At 43.5% G+C, this 18075-nt stretch overlaps 1 protein-coding gene across 1 annotated transcript in view; it reads left to right on the top strand.

Moving 5' to 3' along the window:
• The window catches only part of adamts13 (ADAM metallopeptidase with thrombospondin type 1 motif, 13), a 68745-nt gene that overhangs the window by 20711 nt on the left and 29959 nt on the right, over nucleotides 1-18075 (top strand). The window contains exons 13-19 of the mRNA XM_043719720.1: nucleotides 143-206; nucleotides 6256-6382; nucleotides 6846-6994; nucleotides 7850-7970; nucleotides 9335-9415; nucleotides 15578-15759; nucleotides 16479-16614. Of these exons, the coding sequence (XP_043575655.1) occupies nucleotides 143-206; nucleotides 6256-6382; nucleotides 6846-6994; nucleotides 7850-7970; nucleotides 9335-9415; nucleotides 15578-15759; nucleotides 16479-16614 (860 nt within the window). The remainder of the gene's footprint in view (nucleotides 1-142; nucleotides 207-6255; nucleotides 6383-6845; nucleotides 6995-7849; nucleotides 7971-9334; nucleotides 9416-15577; nucleotides 15760-16478; nucleotides 16615-18075) is intronic.

Here is an 18075-nt window from a genome sequence, read left to right on the forward strand (position 1 = left end):
AGGTTAAATTACCATCATTCTTCTCCCCATAATGAGAGAGCAGCCCTAAGTTCTGGTAAGATTGTGGTGACTTTCCCTTTAATTGCCAGACAATTTGACCAGTGTTTTGATTACTGTATAAAGTTTTATTTGGATTTTCTAGACCTGCTTTCGGTGGCCATAAGTGCAAGGGAGTGGATATGGAGGCTATCATGTGCAACACCCAGGTACGGAGGATTGTATCAGAATCAGAAAGACAAGCTCCAGGAAGGTAACACCCAGAGTGCTTGCTTGGCTTATATTCAACAGGTATCCATTCAGGCACTGTATGGGCAGATGGACATAAAGCTGAATTTAACTTGAGAGGAACAGTTCAGAAAATTGGAATAATTTAATTTGTGACAGTCTAAAGTTGTAAAGGCAGCAAATACACATGAACATCACCACCTGTAGCAAAGGCAAAATCCAGTAGATGCTAGAAAACTGAAACAAACACAGAGAATTGCTGGAGAAACTCAGCAGGTCTATCAACAGCTTTGGACAGAGAAACAAAGTTAGTGCCTTCAGGTCATAGAAACACAGAAGATAGGAGAAGGAGTAGGCCATTCGGTCCTTCGAGCCTGTACCACCATTCAATATTTCAGTATGACCATGGCTAACCATCCAAGTCAGTCCCATGTTACCGCTTCCTGCCTGGACCCTTTGATCTTCTTAGCCTTAAGAACTAGACCTAACTTCTTCTTGAAAATATTTAATGTTTTGGTGTCCACCACTTTCTGTAGCGGGATCTCTACAGGCTTCCAATTTTCTGCATGATCACATTCCTCCGCATCTCAGTCCTAAATGGCCTACCCCTTATCTTTGGACTATTATTCCCAGTTCTGGACTCCCTACTTATCGGAAACATTCTTCCTATGTTTACCCTGATTAGTCCTGTTAGAATTTTATAGCTTTCTATGAGATCCCCCTCATTCTTCCAGACCCCCAGTGAATATAGTCCTAACCCAGTATGACTCTTCTTCAGGACTGAATACTGTCACTGTCTGTAAGTCACTCCAAGTCACTCACCATCCTGACTTGGAAACATATCACCATTCCTTCCCTGTTGTTCAGTAAAAGTCCTGGAATTCCCTCCCTAACAGTGGGTGTCCGTGCATCACATGGACTTCAGCGGTTTATCACCACCTTCCCCAGAGTAACTCAGCAATAAATGTTCACCTGACCAGCAATGTTCACATCCCATAAATGAAAACATAAACTCACATTCTGAGGAAATTGATAACGTAGATCCAGGAAATCACTGTTTTAGATGGGACAGAAGGCAAACAAAAGGGGTGGGGGGGTTGTATTGCAGACATGGGATTGCTGTGTTGAGGGAGAACACATTGGAGGGATCTTGCACTGAGGCATTATTCATGGAGCTCAGGAATAAAAGGGTGAAATCACAATATTGGGAGTTTTCTATAGACCTCCTAAAAGCCCACAGGAGACAGAGGAGCAGATATGTAATCAGATGTGGGAAAAGTGTTCAAACAAACCAGGGTAGTTGTGGTGGCTGATTTCAACTTTGCTCTTATTGACTGGGACTCCCCAGAGCCAGGGGCTCAAATGGAGAGCAATTTTTTAGATGTGTCCAGGAGCACTTTTGAGACAGTATGCTGACAATCCGGCCAGAGAGGAGGCATTAGGGAATGAGCCAGGACAGGTGATCGATGTTTCAGCAGGAGAGCATTTTGGGCTAAGTGATCATAACTCCATCAGATTTCAAGTAGTCACAGACAAGGACAAGAGTGGCCCTTGGGTGAAGGTGCTTATTACACCCAAATTAGACAGGAACTGGGGAATGTGGATTGGGAGCAGTTATTTGAGGGCAAATCTACATCTGGCATGTGGAAGGCTTTTAAAGACCAATTGAATAAAGTGCAGGACATGCATGTCCCTGCAAAAGTGAAGGATAAGAATGGCAGGATTCAGGAACCATGGATGACAAGGGAAATTGTAAACTTAGTCAAAAGGAAAAAGGAAGCATTCGATAGGTCAAGGCAGCTACAAACTGACAAAGCCCTTGAGGAGTATAGAGAAATTAGGAAGGACCTTAAACATGGAATTAAGAAGACTAAAAGGGGCTATGAAATAACTTTATTAAAGAGGGTCAAAAGAACCCTAAGGCTTTTTATGCATACATTAGGAGAAAGAAGGTAGCAAAGGAAAGGGTAGACCCACTCAAGGGCTAAGGAGGGAAGTTATGCGTGGAGCCACAGGCAGTAGAAGAGATCCATAATGAGCACTTTGTATCGGTATTCACCAAGGAGAAGGACAGAACAGATGTTGAGGTCAGGGATGAGTGCGTCAATACTCTAGAGAAAGTCAATATATTGAAGGAGGAAGTTTTGGGTATTCTAAATTACATTAATGTAGACAAGTCGCCAAGGCCAGCTGTGATCTATCTGAGGTTACTGTGAGAGGCAAGGGAAGAAATAGTTGGGGCATTAGCAGGCATCTTCACATCTTTTTTGCCCACAGGTGAGGTTCTAGAGGACTGGAGATTAGCCAATGCTGTTCCCTTGTTTAAGAAAGGAAGCAGGGAGAATCCAGGAAATTATGGGCCAGTGAGCCTGACATCTGTCTTGGAGAATATACTAATATACACATTTGGAAGAAAACAGACTAGTTAGTGACAGTAGCATGGTTTTGTATGGGGAAGGTCATGTCCCACCAACCTGACTGAATGTTTTGAAGAGGTGACAAAGACAATTGATGAGGGAAGGGCTGTGGGTGTAGTTTATGAGGACTTTAGTAAGATTGGTACAAAAACTAAAATCACATGGGATTTGTGGTGGACTGGCTAGCTGGATACAAAACTGGCTCAATCATAGAAGACAGAGGGTAGTGGTGGAAGGGTGTTTTTCACAAAGGAGTCCGGTAACTAGTGGTGTTCCACAGGGATTAGTCTTAGGTCCTCCGTTGTTTGTAGTAAATGAACTAGAGGAAAATGTGGGTGGTCTGCTTAATAGGTTTGTAGATGACATGAAGATTGGTAGAGTTGGTGATAGTGCCATCGATTGTGAAAGGATACAACAGGATATAGATAGATTGACGACTTGGCCACAGAAAACGCAGATAGAGTTTAATCCAGACAAATGCGAGATAATGCATTTTGGAGGATCAAATATGAGTGTGAATTATACTGTAAATCACAGAACCCTTAGGAACATTAATGTACAGAGGGATCTGGCAGGTCCATAGTTCACTAAAAGTGGCAACACAGATGGCCAAGATGATTAAGAAGGTATATGGCATGCTTGCCTTTATTGGCTGGGGCATGGCGTACAAGAGTTGGCAAATCATGTTACAGCTATATTAAACTTTTGTGAGGCTACATTTGGAGTATTGTGTGCAGCTTTGGTCGCCACACTACCAGAAGGATGTAGAAGCTTTGCAAAGCATTCAGAGAAGGTTCACCAGGATGTTGCCTGGTCTTGAGGGCATTGGCCAATGAGGAAAGGTTAAAAAGATTAGGATTGTTTTCACTGGAAAGACAGCAGCTGAGAGGAGACCTGATAGAATCTACAAAATTATGAGAGCATCAATAGGGTGGACAGTCAGAGGCTTTCCCCAGGGTTGAAGTTTCAATTACAAGGCGGCACAGGTTCAAGGTGAGAGGGGGAAAGTTTAAGGAAGATGTGAGAGGGAAGTTTTTCACGCAGAAAGTAATAGGAGCCTGGAACCCACTGTCAGAAGAGGTGATGGAAGCAGGCATGTTGGCAACATTTAAGAGGCATCTGGATGGAACAGGGAGGGAATAGAGGAACATAGACTGAATAAGGGCAAAAGGTTTGTTTTTTAGTTTAGTTAGAGCATGATGATCAGCACAGGCTTGGAGGGCCGAAGGGCCTGTTCCTCTGCTGTACTTCTCCTTTGTTATCAGTGGAATTTGTTCCCTATGGTGAGGGAATCCAATCAAAGGAATATTGAGAGAGTTTGGAATGAAAGGAGAAGTCAGAGAAAGGGTAATCAAGTTGAAGAATAAATTCCCAGGAAGTTTTTCACACAAAGGGTGTTGAGTGCTTGGAACATGCTGACAGAGAAAGTGATGGAAGCAGACACAATAGCAGTGTTCAAAAGACACCTGGACGAGTTCTTGAATAGGAAGGGAGTAGAGGGAGACAGATCCTGTAAGTGAAGACAGTTTTAGTATATTAGTGCAAAATGTGTTGTTGCAGGCTTGGAGGACTGAAGGGCCTGTTCCTGTGCTGTACTGTTCTTTGTTCTTTGAATAGATTTAAGCAGAAAAAGAAAACTCAAAGTGGAACCATAATGGTCACTTTATGGTTAAATAAGAGGGGAATAATTTCACTGTAAGATGGGGTTTTAATACGTTTGTATCAGCACTAGTAATCTTTGGGAAGAGTTAATAACCGCCTAGCAATATGATTTGAATTTGTGTTAAGTCACTCCACAAATCTCCAAAAATCCTGAAAGCAAGCCCAACCCTTCTGTCTGTCACTTACTCAGTCTCTCTTTAATTGGAAAAGGAATACAGTTCGATGGCTTTGCAAAAAGAAAGAAAACTTCAAATTCAAACTGAGACCTAGGTTCAACCAACCAGCTACCGTATTGAGGGTGCCTGTACTGTGCTACAGAAGAACTGTGAAGAAAGTCACCTCATTTTCCACCCCTTTTGGTTCACAAACCTTGTACCTTTCTGGCTTGCAATATTCCTAGAAAAAGGACTGCTTGTCTCACTTGTCTCTCCATCCGAAGTGTGAATGCAGGTGTATATATTAAGATTTAAAGGGGAGATAGTTTATATTTGCATGGGTAATTAATAAGTTGTTTTACCACATGTTAAAGAATACATTTATTACAATGAATACATTTGCTTACTGATGAAATCTGATGTGAATTTCCTTGTCTTAGGTAGTGCTCACAATATGTCACTAGAGTTAAACATCACACAACACCAAGTTATAGTCCAACAGGTTTATTTGGAAGCACTAGTTTTCAGAGGGCTGCTCCTTCATCAGGACAACCACCTGCTACTGCTTCCAAATAAATGTGTTGTACTATAACCTGGTGTTGTGTCATTTTTAACTTTGTCCTCTACATTATGTCATTGGAGCCATCCTAGAGATAAACTGGCCATATTTCACATTCATGTTGCACTATTGCCATCAGTATAGTGACACTGCATTTTATTTTTAAAGAATCCACTGAAAGGACATTGGAACAATTGTTTTAAATAAGGAATTCCTTGGTAGTCATGTAGGTTGTGATAACTGCTTGTTTACTGGAGACTACCAGCCTGCGTTTTTGAGTGTTAGGTTCCAGTTTCTGCTTTGGGGATTGTTTGGAGTAGTTGGTGAGCATCCTGCTAAGGAAAAGCACTCGCCAGCATATCTGTCCTGTTTCTGAAAACAAATTCTGATGTAACACCAATGTGAAACCCGATTACTGTCTTGAAGAGCATTTGGAAGAATTCTCAATGCAGTGTTTATAAAGAGCCCAGAGACAACCACCAATACTAGGTAACACCCATCTACAATGACCAGAGCACCAGATCAACAGCAAACATTGCAAAACTTATCTTTAGCTTTCCAGAACTAACTATCATTGATTGAAAGTGTTTGTTTTTTTCCCCAAGATGATCTCTGCTGAGAGAGAGAGACAGATCCATTCTCCCCCTGCTCCTGGAGTGAATGAGCAAGTCTACTTGTGTCTGTGCATTTTCAAATTGTATTAACCGGCTTTATCGCTTTGCCACATAAAACTCACCTTCAGAAAAATAAATAATTTTGTTGTTTGTTCAACATAGAAAAAGAATCTGAGCAGCCATGCAGAAACTGGGTAAAACAGTTACATTTATGTGATGGTCAGCACAGTAATGGGACATGTAAGGAGATATATTGCAGACCCCCAGCTTCAGGCATGCCTTGGAAACTAGGTGTGCCTGTGCAGAATTGGGAACTATACCAAGGTGGACAGGACTGTTTGAAGATCTAACCCTGTGCTGTACTGTAAGATTATTTGATCAGAACAGTGTGTAGAGAAAGCTTTACTCTGTATTTAACCCTGTACAGTCCCTGTCCTGGGAGTGTTTGATGGGGACAGTGTAGAGGGAGCTTTACTCTGTATCTAACCGCATGCAGTCCCTGCCCTGGAATATTTGATGCTAACTGGGTGACCTTAGTATTATCTAAATGATGGCTGAACCACGATTGTTTCAAGTATTTCTCATAGTTACGTACTGTTTACCCTCTCCTATTCCTTATGCAGCCCTGCCAGGGAACTCAGTTGAATTTCATGGCTGCACAGTGTTCTGACACCAATTCTCAGCCTCTCTACCACTCCTCCAGTGTTCCAGTTTACTACAAATGGCAGCCTGCCCTTGGCTATGCAAAAGGTAAAATCTTATTGAATCGTGTTTATCTGTGTGACATCAATATTCAATACTTGTTTGGATGAAATGCTAATAGGGGGTCACTTGGAGTATCATGTCTGTACTTGTTCTTTGAACGAGATGTCCATATCTCTTAGTGTTTTCCAATAGCCTTGCAAATTTTTCATTTCAAACATTTATTCAGTTACATTTTAAAGGATGGGCCTGTTGAATCTGCTTCAACTCCTTTTCTGACAGTGCGTTGAGAATCACAACTGGCTCTTAAACATGTTTCTCTTCATTTCCCCTCTATTATTAAATCTGTGCCATCTGTAACAATCCCAGTAACACCTCTGTCTGATCACTTGCTGAGAATGAATAGATCTGTACCTGGATTATTGTTTGATAACCTCCTGTTGTACATAATCTCATCATGCTGATTGAGCTGCTGCTGGATCATGATACTGTTCTGTTTGCCTGTGCACAGGTAATGAGCTGTGTAAGCACATGTGCCGAGCGGAAGGAAAAAGTTTCATGGTGAGCCGGGGGAACAGTTTTGTGGATGGAACCAGGTGTGAGATGAGTGATCCAGAGACAGCGCCATCGTACAAACTGTGTGTCACAGGACATTGCAGGGTAAATACTGAGCACCAGTTTAATCCCTCAGCATTGTTGTGAGACCCTTAGCTTGTGCCCAGAATCTACTCTCAGCCCCTCGTCCCCAATGTCCCTCACCTCCAGTGTCCCTTACCCCAGTACTGCTAGCTACCAGTGCCCCTCACTTCCAGCCGCCCCCCCTTACACATTAACCTAGTGTCCAACCTCTCATTCTGTGTCCCTCTTGCTCTGTGCCTGTTATTCTCTGTGCCTCATATCTACTGTTTCTCATACATTGGTTTTGATGTCCAGTGTCTTGCCTTCTCTGTTCGTCTATCTGTATTTGAGAAATTTTGATTTGGTTTATTATTGTCACATGTATTGAGGTGCAGTGAAAAGTATGTTTTGCTTGCTATCCAGACAAATGATACCTTACATAAGTACATCAGGATAATAGAACAGAATGCAGAATATATTGTTACAGCTACAGAGAAGGTGCAGAAAAAGATCAACTCTAATATATCTGAGGTCCATTAAATCTATTGGTACTTTTGTATCTTGTGCCTGATGGAAGAGGGTGGAAGAGGTTATAACTGGGGTGGGAGGACCCTTTAGTAATGGCTGCCTTCCCAAAGCTGCAGCAAGTGCAGGTGGAATCAATGGAAGAAAGGCTAGCTTTCATGATGGACTGGGCTGTGTTCACAACTCTCTCTCATTTCTTGTGGCCTTGGGTAGAGCAGTTGCTATACCAAGCTGTGATAAATCCAGACAGGATGTTTCTGTGGTGTATCTGTAAAAATTGGTAAGAGTCATTGTGGACGTGCCACAGTTGCATTGAAGTCCATGATTTTATTTCTTGTGTTACTGATTCTGTTGTACATGGTCCTTTTATAGATATTTGGCTGTGATGGAAAGTTGGACTCTGGCCAGGTGCTGGACAATTGTCAGGTGTGTGGAGGCAATAATTCCAGCTGCCGGGAAGTAGTCGGCTCCTACACCAAGGGCAGCCCCAGAGGTAACCTGTACTGACACGGCCACTGTAACAAGCTGGCCAGAATCATTAACTCTTAGTCTGTTTCTTAAACAGCAGGAAGACTGAAAATAGTCACAATCCGAAACCTCACACCAAGATTTTTCTTCATTCATGGGATGTGCGTGTCACTGACTAAGTCGATATCTATTGTCCATTCTGAATTGCTGTTGCAAAGGAGACTGTGAGCTGTCTTCTCAACCCGCTGCAATCCTCCGGGTGCAGAGATATAATGCTGTTAGCAAGGGAGTTTCAGGATTTTAACCCAGTCTTAGGCTTAATTCCCAATTTCAGATCTTGTGCTGCAACACAGGTCTCAACCCTATATGCTCCTTTTCCAAAATCCACACACCCCCTCCAGCAGGAGCAGCAGATAGGGATGGAGGAGAAACTAAAGCAGGCCAGTTGGCTACTTGAGCTTTTTCCACCAATCAGTTTACCTCTTACTGTTCTGTATATCAGCTCCATCTATCCATCTTGCTTCTGTATTTCCTGAATACCCTTGCCTAACAAGAATCTATCAATGCAATTTTAAAGTTTTGATTGAACAACAGCCTCTGCAGCTTTTGTAGAGAGGGAGTTCCAGATTTTTACTCCCCGGTTGTGTGTGGAAGTATTGCCTGATGTTGCCTCTCCAGTCTGGCTTGAGTTTTAAGGTTCTTCCCCTTGTTCTAGACTTCTCCGTTCCCACCCCTGTCCCAAACTAGAGTAAACAGTTGTTCAGCTACCGGATTGAATCCTTTAATCATTTTAAACACCTCTTATAGATTACCCCAAAATGTCTAATCACTACGATCTGTCCTCGTAATCACTATCCCATCTCAAAGAGGTCAGCCTGGGAGTTGGAGCATGGCAGCATCAGAAATAGTTTCTTTCGCAACCCCCCCCCCCCCCCCCCCCCCCCCCCCCCCCCACCTCAACATGCTCATTGAGTGTGTCTCCTCAGCTCTTTGGGATAGAGAGTTTTAGATTTCCAATCTTCTGAACAAAAGTGTTTCTCTTCACTTCAGTCGTAATGACCACCCTATCACACCGCCCTCATGCCCTAATCTGGGCAAACACTATCTCAGCATTTATCCTTGTCAGGACCTCAAAGAATTTGAGATGTTTCATTCTTCTAACCTTCCAAGAGTATGAGAGCAATTCATTTCAATCCATCACCAATTAGCTTCCCTCCTCCCTGTCTTCATTTACACAAGGATGGGGCTACAGAATCTGAATGAAGTGTTGGGAGGTGGGTTTAACTGGAGCTTCACTGAGGGCTAGGTACGGAGGGGTGTATTGTTCATCTCTGCTCCCTTCAGTGAGTGCACCACAGTAACTGATGTGCTTTGCTTTTGAATTTACAGCATATGTCACTTTTCTCACAGTCCCACCACGGTCCACCAAGGTTCGAGTCTCCAACACTCAGGCTGTGTTCTCCCATCTCGGTAAGGAAACTAAGACATTAGTTATCTTGTCAGAATTGGAAAGGAAAACCTTTTCTGTGAGACCCTAAACCCAGCTTTGATCAGAAATGATCAGGACCAAAAGCAGAACCAGAAAAAGAATATCATTAGACCACATTAGTGGATGGGGAAGGCATTAGTCAAGTATAGGGGGTTATTTTTAAAAATGTATTCATGGGATGAGGATGCAAATGGCTGGGCCACCATTTCTTGCTCATCCCTAATTACCCAAAGGGCAGTTAGGAGTCAACTGCACCACTGTGGGTCTGGAGTCACATGTAGACCAGACCAGGTAAGGGTTGCAGTTTCCTTTCAAAGAACAATGAAAATTATAGGATAAGGCCCTTCAGCCCTCCAAGCCTGTGCCGTTCCAGATCCTCTTTCTAAACCTGCCGCCTATTTTCTAAGGGTCTGTATCCCTTTGCTTCCTGCCCATGTATGTATTTGTCTAGCCTGCGTCTACCACCTCTGCTGGCAAAACGTTCCAGGCACCCATCACCCTCTGCATAAAGAACTTTCCATGCATATCTCCCTAAACGTTTTCCCTCTCACTTTGAACTCGTGACCCCTAGTAATTGAGTCCCCCACTCTGGGAAAAAGCATCTTGTTATCCACTCTGTCTGTAACTCTGATGATTTTGTAGACCTCGATCATGTCCCCTCTCAACCTCCATCCTTCTAATGAAATTAACCTAAGCTACTCAACCTCTGTTCATAGCTAGCACCTTCCATACCAGGCACCATCCTGGTAAACCTCCTCTGCACCCTCTCCAAAGCATCCACATCCTTTTGGTAATGTGGTGACCAGAACTGTATGCTGTATTCCAAATGTGGCCGAACCAAAGTCCTATACAACTATACAAAATCCTATGACCTGCCCATTCTTGTACTCAATACCCTGTCTGATGAAGGCAAGTATGCCGTACGCCATGTTCCTTCTTGACCACTTTATTGACTTGTGTTGCCACCTTCAAGGAACAATGGATCTGAACATCCAGATCTCCCTGTACATCAATTTTCCCCAGGACTTTTCCATTTACTGCATAGTTTGCTCTTGAATTGGATCTTCCAAAATACATCACCTCACATTTGCTTGGATTGAACTCCATCTGCCATTTCACAGCCCAGCTCTCCAATCTATATTCTGCTGTATTCTCTGACAGTCCCCTTCACTATCTGCTAATCCAATAATCTTAATGTCATCTGCAAACTTGCTAATCAGACCACCTACACCTTCCTCCAGATCATTTATGTATATCACAAACAACAGTGGTCCCAACCTTGATCCCTGTGGAACACCACTGGTCACAGTTCTCCATTTTGAGAAACTCCCTTCCACTAATACTCTCTGTCTCCTGTTGCCCAGCCAGTTCTCGATCCATCTAGCTAGTACACCCTGGAACCCATGTGACTTTACCTTCTCCATCAGCCGACCATGGGGAACCTTATCAAATGCTTTACTAAAGTCCACGTATATGACATCTTCAGCACTTCCCTCATCAATCAACTTTGTCACTTTCTCAAAGGCATGGTTTTTCTGACAATCAGCAATGGATTTATGGTCAAAATTAGTCTCTTAATTACAGTTATTTTATTGAATTCAAATTTCACAATCTGCTGTGGTGGAATTCGGACCTAGCTCCCCAAAACATTAGCTGAGTTTCCTGGATTAATAGATTAGATTACTACTTACCCCTCATCCAAGTCATTAATGTAAATTGTAAAATATTGAGGACCCAGACAATTGCAGGACCCCACTTGTCACGTCCTGCCAATCAGACAAAGACCCATTTATACATCCTCTCTGTTTTCTGCCAACTAGCCAGTCTTCTATCCATTCTGGGATGTTACCATCTGTACCATGAGCTTCTACTTTGCACAATAACTTTTAAGTGGAACATTGTCAAATGCCTTCTGGAAATCCCTGTACTGGATATCAATGGTCTCCCCTTTACCCAGAGTGCATGGTACTCCTTCAAAGGATTCTAATCCTGCAGATTTATTGGCTATGGCTCCATCAGTTTGCTCAGTACTACATCCCTTGTGATAATAATTTCACCAAGTTCCTCTCTTCCCTGAACCTCCAGACTTATTCTAGTATTATTTGGATTTCTTTTTGTATTCTCAGTGATGAAGACAGAAACAAAATGTTTATTCATTACATCTGCCATTTCTCTATTATCTACTATTCACTCCCCATTCTCACCCCCTCTATAAGTGCAACACTCAATTAATATTTTCCTTTTTAGATTTTTACAGAAACTCTTGTCAGTTTTTACATTTCTAGCTGGCTCCCTCTCATGCTGTAATTTATTAGCCCTGATTAATCTTTCAGTCATCATTCACTGGTCTTTGTCTTCTGACCTGCCACTCACACTTGCATGATTATACATTTCTTCCTTAAGGCTTGGTGCTCTTCTTAACTTGTTTAATTAGTAGATGGTGGGTTCTTTCCTCAGAATTTTTCACTGAATAAGTTGTTGGAGCTATGGGCTGAATCAGGATGTCATGTTACAGCTTTATAAGACTTTAGTTGGACCACATTTAAAGTATTGCGTTCAATTTTGGTTGCCACATTACAGGAAGGATGTGGAGGCTTCGAAGAGGTGCAGGAGAGGTTCACCAGGATGCTGCCTGGATTAGAGGGTATGAGCTATAAGGAACGGCTAGAAAAACTCAGGTTGTTTTCTCTGGAGTGACAGAAACTGATGGGAGACTTGATAAAAAGTCTATAAAATTATGAGATGTATGGATTGGGTTGATGGTCAGAATATTTTTCCCAGAGTTGAAATGTGTAAAACTAGGGGGCATGTATTTAAGGTGAGAGGGGGAAGGTTCAAAGGAAATGTGAGGGGCAAGCGAGTATTAGGAGTCTGGAAGGTGTTGCCAGGAATGGTGATGGAGGTGGATATGATATGGGTGTTTCAGGGACTTTTAGGTAGGCACATGAATCTGCAAGGAATGGAGGAATATGGACCAAGAGCAGGCAGAAGGGATTAGTTCAATTTGGCCTCATGTTTGGCACAGCATCGTGGGCCAAAGGGCCTGTTCCTGTGCTGCACTGTTCTATGTTTTATTTTCTAGGTTCTAGCAAACATCCTCTCAACATCCACCTTCCCAAGACCCTCTCAACCTTAACATTATCTTAACAATCAAGTCCTGCTGATGACCTTGAACTTATCCAAATGTCATGCTATAATGTCATTAGTAATAGTTTTGAAAATTATCCCAATGACTGGTGTTAAACCTAGAGTTATCTCCTTTCTGGCACCCTCCCTTTTTGAATAAAGGAGTTACATTCGTTATCTTCTAACCTAAAGGGACAGATCCCGCATCAACGCAGTTTGGAAAATTATAAGCACTGGGTCACTAACCAATTCCTTTAAGATCCCTGGATAAAATCCATCAGCAGCCAAGCACATGCCAGCCTCTCCTTATAGCTCATACCCTCTAATCCAGGCAGCATCCTGGTGAACCTCTTCTGCACCCTCTCCAAAGCCTCCACATCCTTCCTGTAATGTGGTGACCATAACTGAATGCAATACTCTAAGTGTGGTCTCACTAAAGTCTTATAAAGCTGCAACATGATATCCTGATTCTTATACTCGGTTCCCCAACCAATAAAGGCAAGCATACCAAACGCCTTCTTTACCCACCCTATCTACTTGCATGGCCACTTTCAGGGTGCTATGGACTTGAACCCTAAGATCTCTCTGTACGTCAATGCTGTTCGGGATCCTGCCATTAACTGTATACTGTTCTGTAACATTTGATCTCCCAAAGTGCAGCACTTCATATTCACCTGAATTAAACTCTGCCATTTCTCAGCCCATATCTGCAATTGATATATATCCCACTGTATCCTCTGACAATCTTCTACACAATCCACAACTGCAGTGATCTTTGTATCTTCTGCAAACTCACCAACCCACCCATCTACATTTGCATCAAAGTAATTTATATATATATATATATATATATATATCACAAATAGCAGAGATCCCAGTACGGATCACTGCGGAACACCACTAGTCACAGACCTCCAACCTGAAAAACACCCTTCCACCATCACCCTCTGCCTTCTATGTACAAGCCAATTCTGAATCCACATGGCTAAGTCACTGTGAATCCCATACATTTTAATCTTCTGGATGAGCCTACCATTAGAGACCTTGTCGAAAGCCTTATTAAAATCCATGTAAACAACATCCACTGTTCCACCCTCATCAATCACCTTTGTCACCTTAAAAAATTCAATCAATTTAGTAAGACCTGACCTGCCGTGCACAAAGCCACGCCGACTGTCCCTAATTCGGGCAGGCTTTTCCAAATGTGTGTAAATCCTAACCCTAACAATTCTCTCCAATAGTTACCCAAGCACCAATGTGAGACTCACTGGTCTATAAATTTCCTGGAATATTCCTGTTGTTGTTCAGGGAGAATTCAGAATAGGGGTCACTGTTTAAAATTGGCAGTTGTACATTTAAAACAAACATGAGTTGATTTTTTATTTCCCTGTGAGATTTTGGAAACTCTCTTCCTGAAAAAGGTGATGGAAACAGAGTCCTCAAATATTTTTAAGGCAGAGGTGGAGAGATTCTTATTAAGCAAATGTGTGAAAGAAAGTGTCAGTTCCCATTGGTTGTTTCAGTTCCACTTTCTCACCTTCTCTTTGATTAAAGAAGTATCTCTAAACTCCCAATTAAATAATGGGTGACCGATTTATATTGGTGGCCCCCATGCTTGGGACTGTTGAACCAACTTCTCTGGATCTTGCACGTTGAAGCACTTGCCCAACAGGGTACCCCTCAGCCTTCTCTTTTCCAGAGAAAAGAGCACCAATCCACTCTGTTCTTCCTGGGACATGTAATCTCTCAGCTGTAATAGCATCCTTGTGAATCTTCTGTGCACCTTCTTAAGGATCTCAATATCCTTTTCATAACGAAGAAGATTAAAGCCCGCACCTTCCCCTCACAACACCGACGTGCAGAGTGAACGGGTATGTCTGAACAACAGAAGGGGGTTACCACCATGGAATATCTGGGAGTGTAGCTGGCCATAATTCTAATTGGCACATGACCCTTGTCACTGGCAATTTAAAAGCACAGTTGGTCATTGTGAATGGAAACTGAGTAGGTAAAGCTTGCTTTTCTGTAACTCTATAACTGTCTGCAGCTCCTCAAGCCTCTGACCTGTCTGTGCTCCTCTAGTTCCTTGAATTTCCCTGATTTCTATCGCCCCATCATTGTCGACTATGCCTTCAGCTGCCTGAGCTCCAAGCTCTGCAGTTCTTTCCTTAACCTTCTCCATCTCTCAGTTCTCCTTTCAAACAGACTTTTGAACAAGCTTTGGTCACCTGTCCGAACAACTCTCCCTGTGGCTTTTTTGGAATTTATTCATGGAACGTGAAGGGTTCTGGTAAGACCAGTATTTACATGTAATCACTGATCGCCGTTGAGAGGGTGGGGTGGTGAGCCACATCCCTGCAGAGTTTGCTCAGCCTTTTCAGAGGGCCGAGAGGAGTCCACCACCTCGTTGTGGGTCTGGAGTCACATGTAGCCCAGACCAGGTTACAACATCAGATTTCCTTCCCCAAAGAACATTAGTGAGCCAGATCTGGATTCTGTGACAATTTGGTAGTCTCATGGTGGCGATCACTGATGCACTAATTGTTTTCCTGATGTATTTAATTAATGGAACTCAATGTCCCCAGCGTGCTGGGATCTGACCTCATATTCCAACTTAAACCATTGAGCTCCTCATGAATCCAGGCCTCTGGATCCCAAGTTCAGTATCATAATCACTTTAAGATCTTAAAAATGTGTTGCTGGAAAAGCGCAGCAGGTCAGGCAGCATCAAAGGAGCAGGAGAATCGATGTTTCGGGCATAAGCCCTTTTTCAGGTTCCTGAAGAAGGGCTTATGCCCGAAACGTCGATTCTCCTGTTCCTTTGATGCTGCCTGACCTGCTGCGCTTTTCCAGCAACACATTTTTAAGCTCTGATCTCCAGCATCTGCAGTCCTCACTTTCTCCATCATAATCACTTTGTAGGTATCAAGTTTTGTGTCCACCTAATCTTCCTATGAAATGATTTTGGGATACTGAAGGTACTGTATCAATTCAAATTGTTGTGGTGGTTGTTCCAGGGGTTAAGATTAAAGATCAGTATGTTGTGGCTGGGGCCCAGAAGATCTCACTCAATGTCTCATACCCGAGCATTCTAGAGGACAGCAAGATCGAGTACCGGCTGTACCTGACACAGCAGAAGCTACCGGACACTGAGGAGATTGTCATTGATGGACCCACCAGTGACCCCATCGAAATACAGGTGGGAAGGAGAGAAAAGCCAATTATTAGAGTGGGCCTGAGGAAAACCTTCCCCCCAGAGGGTAGTGGGGGTGTCTCTAAGATTCACTGCTCTGAGGGTGGTTTAGGCAGAGAGCCTCAATTCATTTAAAAGGAGCTTGGATCTGCGCCTGAAACACTGGAACCTGCAAGGTCACGGAGAGAAGGCTGGGAAATGGGATTAGAATAGTTTATTCAGCTGGCACAGACATGATGGGCTGAATGGCTTCTTTCCCTGCTGTGAAATTTTTAATGGTTCTGTTCAATGCAATATTTGAGAAATGAATAATTACAAAGAATGTAACAGGTTCTTTGCCCTAACACGCAGCAGACTGTTGGAGGGCCAGTGCTGAGGGAGTGCCGCACTGTTGGAGGGTCAGTGCTGAGGGAGTGCCGCACTGTCGGAGGGTCAGTGCTGAGGGAGTGCTGCACTGTCGGAGGGTCAGTGTTGAGGGAGCACCGTACTGTCAGAGGGTCAGTGTTGAGGAAGCACCGTACTGTCGGAGGGTCAGTGTTGAGGGAGCACCGCACTGTCGGAGGGTCAGTGCTGAGGGAGTGCCACACTGTCGGAGATGTTATCCTTCAGCTTTTAAATCCAAAGTTATGATATTTTAACTTGCCATTTACCAGAGGTCCTGGACATCCCTCGTATTTGCAAACCTTGTTATTTTGTCTATGTTGCTTTTATTCTTGCAATCTCAGGTATTCCGGAAATATGGGGAGGAATATGGGGATATCGTAAGTCCTAAAATCACCTACAGTCTGTATGTCCCGAAGCAGGAGGAGTTGTACGTTTGGCGAGAGGTTACTGATGCCTGTTCAACCAGCTGTGGGCCAGGTAGAGCATCCCACTCATATTATTCCCATCACTTCAAATGATCAGAATAACAGGCACTCACTGAATAGAGCTGCAACAGAACGAGGACTCTTCACTGCGTAACTGTCACTTCCCAATTTAATAGTCTGGGTGACTAGGATTTTGTTTACTTAATCTCACCTACAGCTTCTGGGTGTCTCTGGCTGGGCCAGCATTTATTGTCCATCCCTAGTTGCCCCTTGAGAAGGTGGGAGTGAGCTGCCTTCTTAAATTGCTGCAATCCGCCTCCTGTAGATTGACCCACAATGCCATTATGGAGGGAATTCCAGGAATTTGACCTAATGACACTGAAGGAACGGAGATATATTTCCAAGATATATTTTACAAGATGATTAGGGGGTTAGATAGGGTTGACAGTGTGAACCTTTTCCCGCGTATGGAGTAAATTGCTGCAATCCGCCTCCTGTAGATTGACCCACAATGCCATTATGGAGGGAATTCCAGGAATTTGACCCAATGACACTGAAGGAACGGAGATATATTTCCAAGTCAGAATGGTGAGTGACTCAGAGGGGAACTTGCAGGGGGTGGTATTCCCATGTATCTGCTGCAAGGTGCTGATCGAGGGCCAAAGGGCCTGTACTGCGCTGTATTCTTCTATGTTCTATGTTCTAAGTCAGAATGGTGAGTGGCTCAGAGGGGAACTTGCAGGGGGTGGTATTCCCATGTATCTGCTGCAAGGTGCTGTCTGAGGATCTTCAGTGAACTTCTGCAGTGCAGTTTGTAGATGGTAAACACTGCTGCTGAGCATCGGTGGTGGAGGGAGGGGATATTTGTGGATGTGGTGTCAATCAAGTAGCTGCTTTGTCCTGGATGGTGTCAAGCTTCTCAGTGTTAGAGCTGCCCCCGTCCAGGCAAGTGGGGAATATTCCATCACACTCCTGCCTTGTGCCTTGTAGATGGTGGACAGGCATTAGGGAGTCAGGAGGGGAGTTACTTGCCGCAATATTCCTCGTGTCTGACCTGTTCTTCTGGCCACTGTGTTTATGAGGCAATTTCAGGTGAGTTTCTGGTCAGTGATAACCCCCAGGTTGTTGATAGTGAGGGGATTAATTGAAAACAATGCTGAGTGACAGGGTGAGATGGTTAGATTGTCTCTTATCAGTAATGGTCATAGCCTAGCATTTGTGTCTCAAATATTACTTGCCACTTGTCAGACCAAGCCTAGATCTTGCTGCATTTGAACATGACTGCTTCAGTATCTGAGGAGTTGTGAATGGTGCTGAACACTGTGCCATCATTGGCAAATATCCCCACTTCTGACCTTATGATGGAGGAAAGGTCATTGATGAAGCAACTGAAGATGGTTGGGCCTAGGGCACTACCCTGAGGAACTCCCGCAGAGGTGTCCTGGAGCTGAGATAACTGACCTCCAACAACCACAACCATCTTCCCAAGTGTCAGGTATGACTCCAACCGGCA

Source organism: Chiloscyllium plagiosum, chromosome 30 (genome assembly GCF_004010195.1).
Source record: "Chiloscyllium plagiosum isolate BGI_BamShark_2017 chromosome 30, ASM401019v2, whole genome shotgun sequence".
Classification (NCBI taxonomy): domain Eukaryota; kingdom Metazoa; phylum Chordata; class Chondrichthyes; order Orectolobiformes; family Hemiscylliidae; genus Chiloscyllium; species Chiloscyllium plagiosum.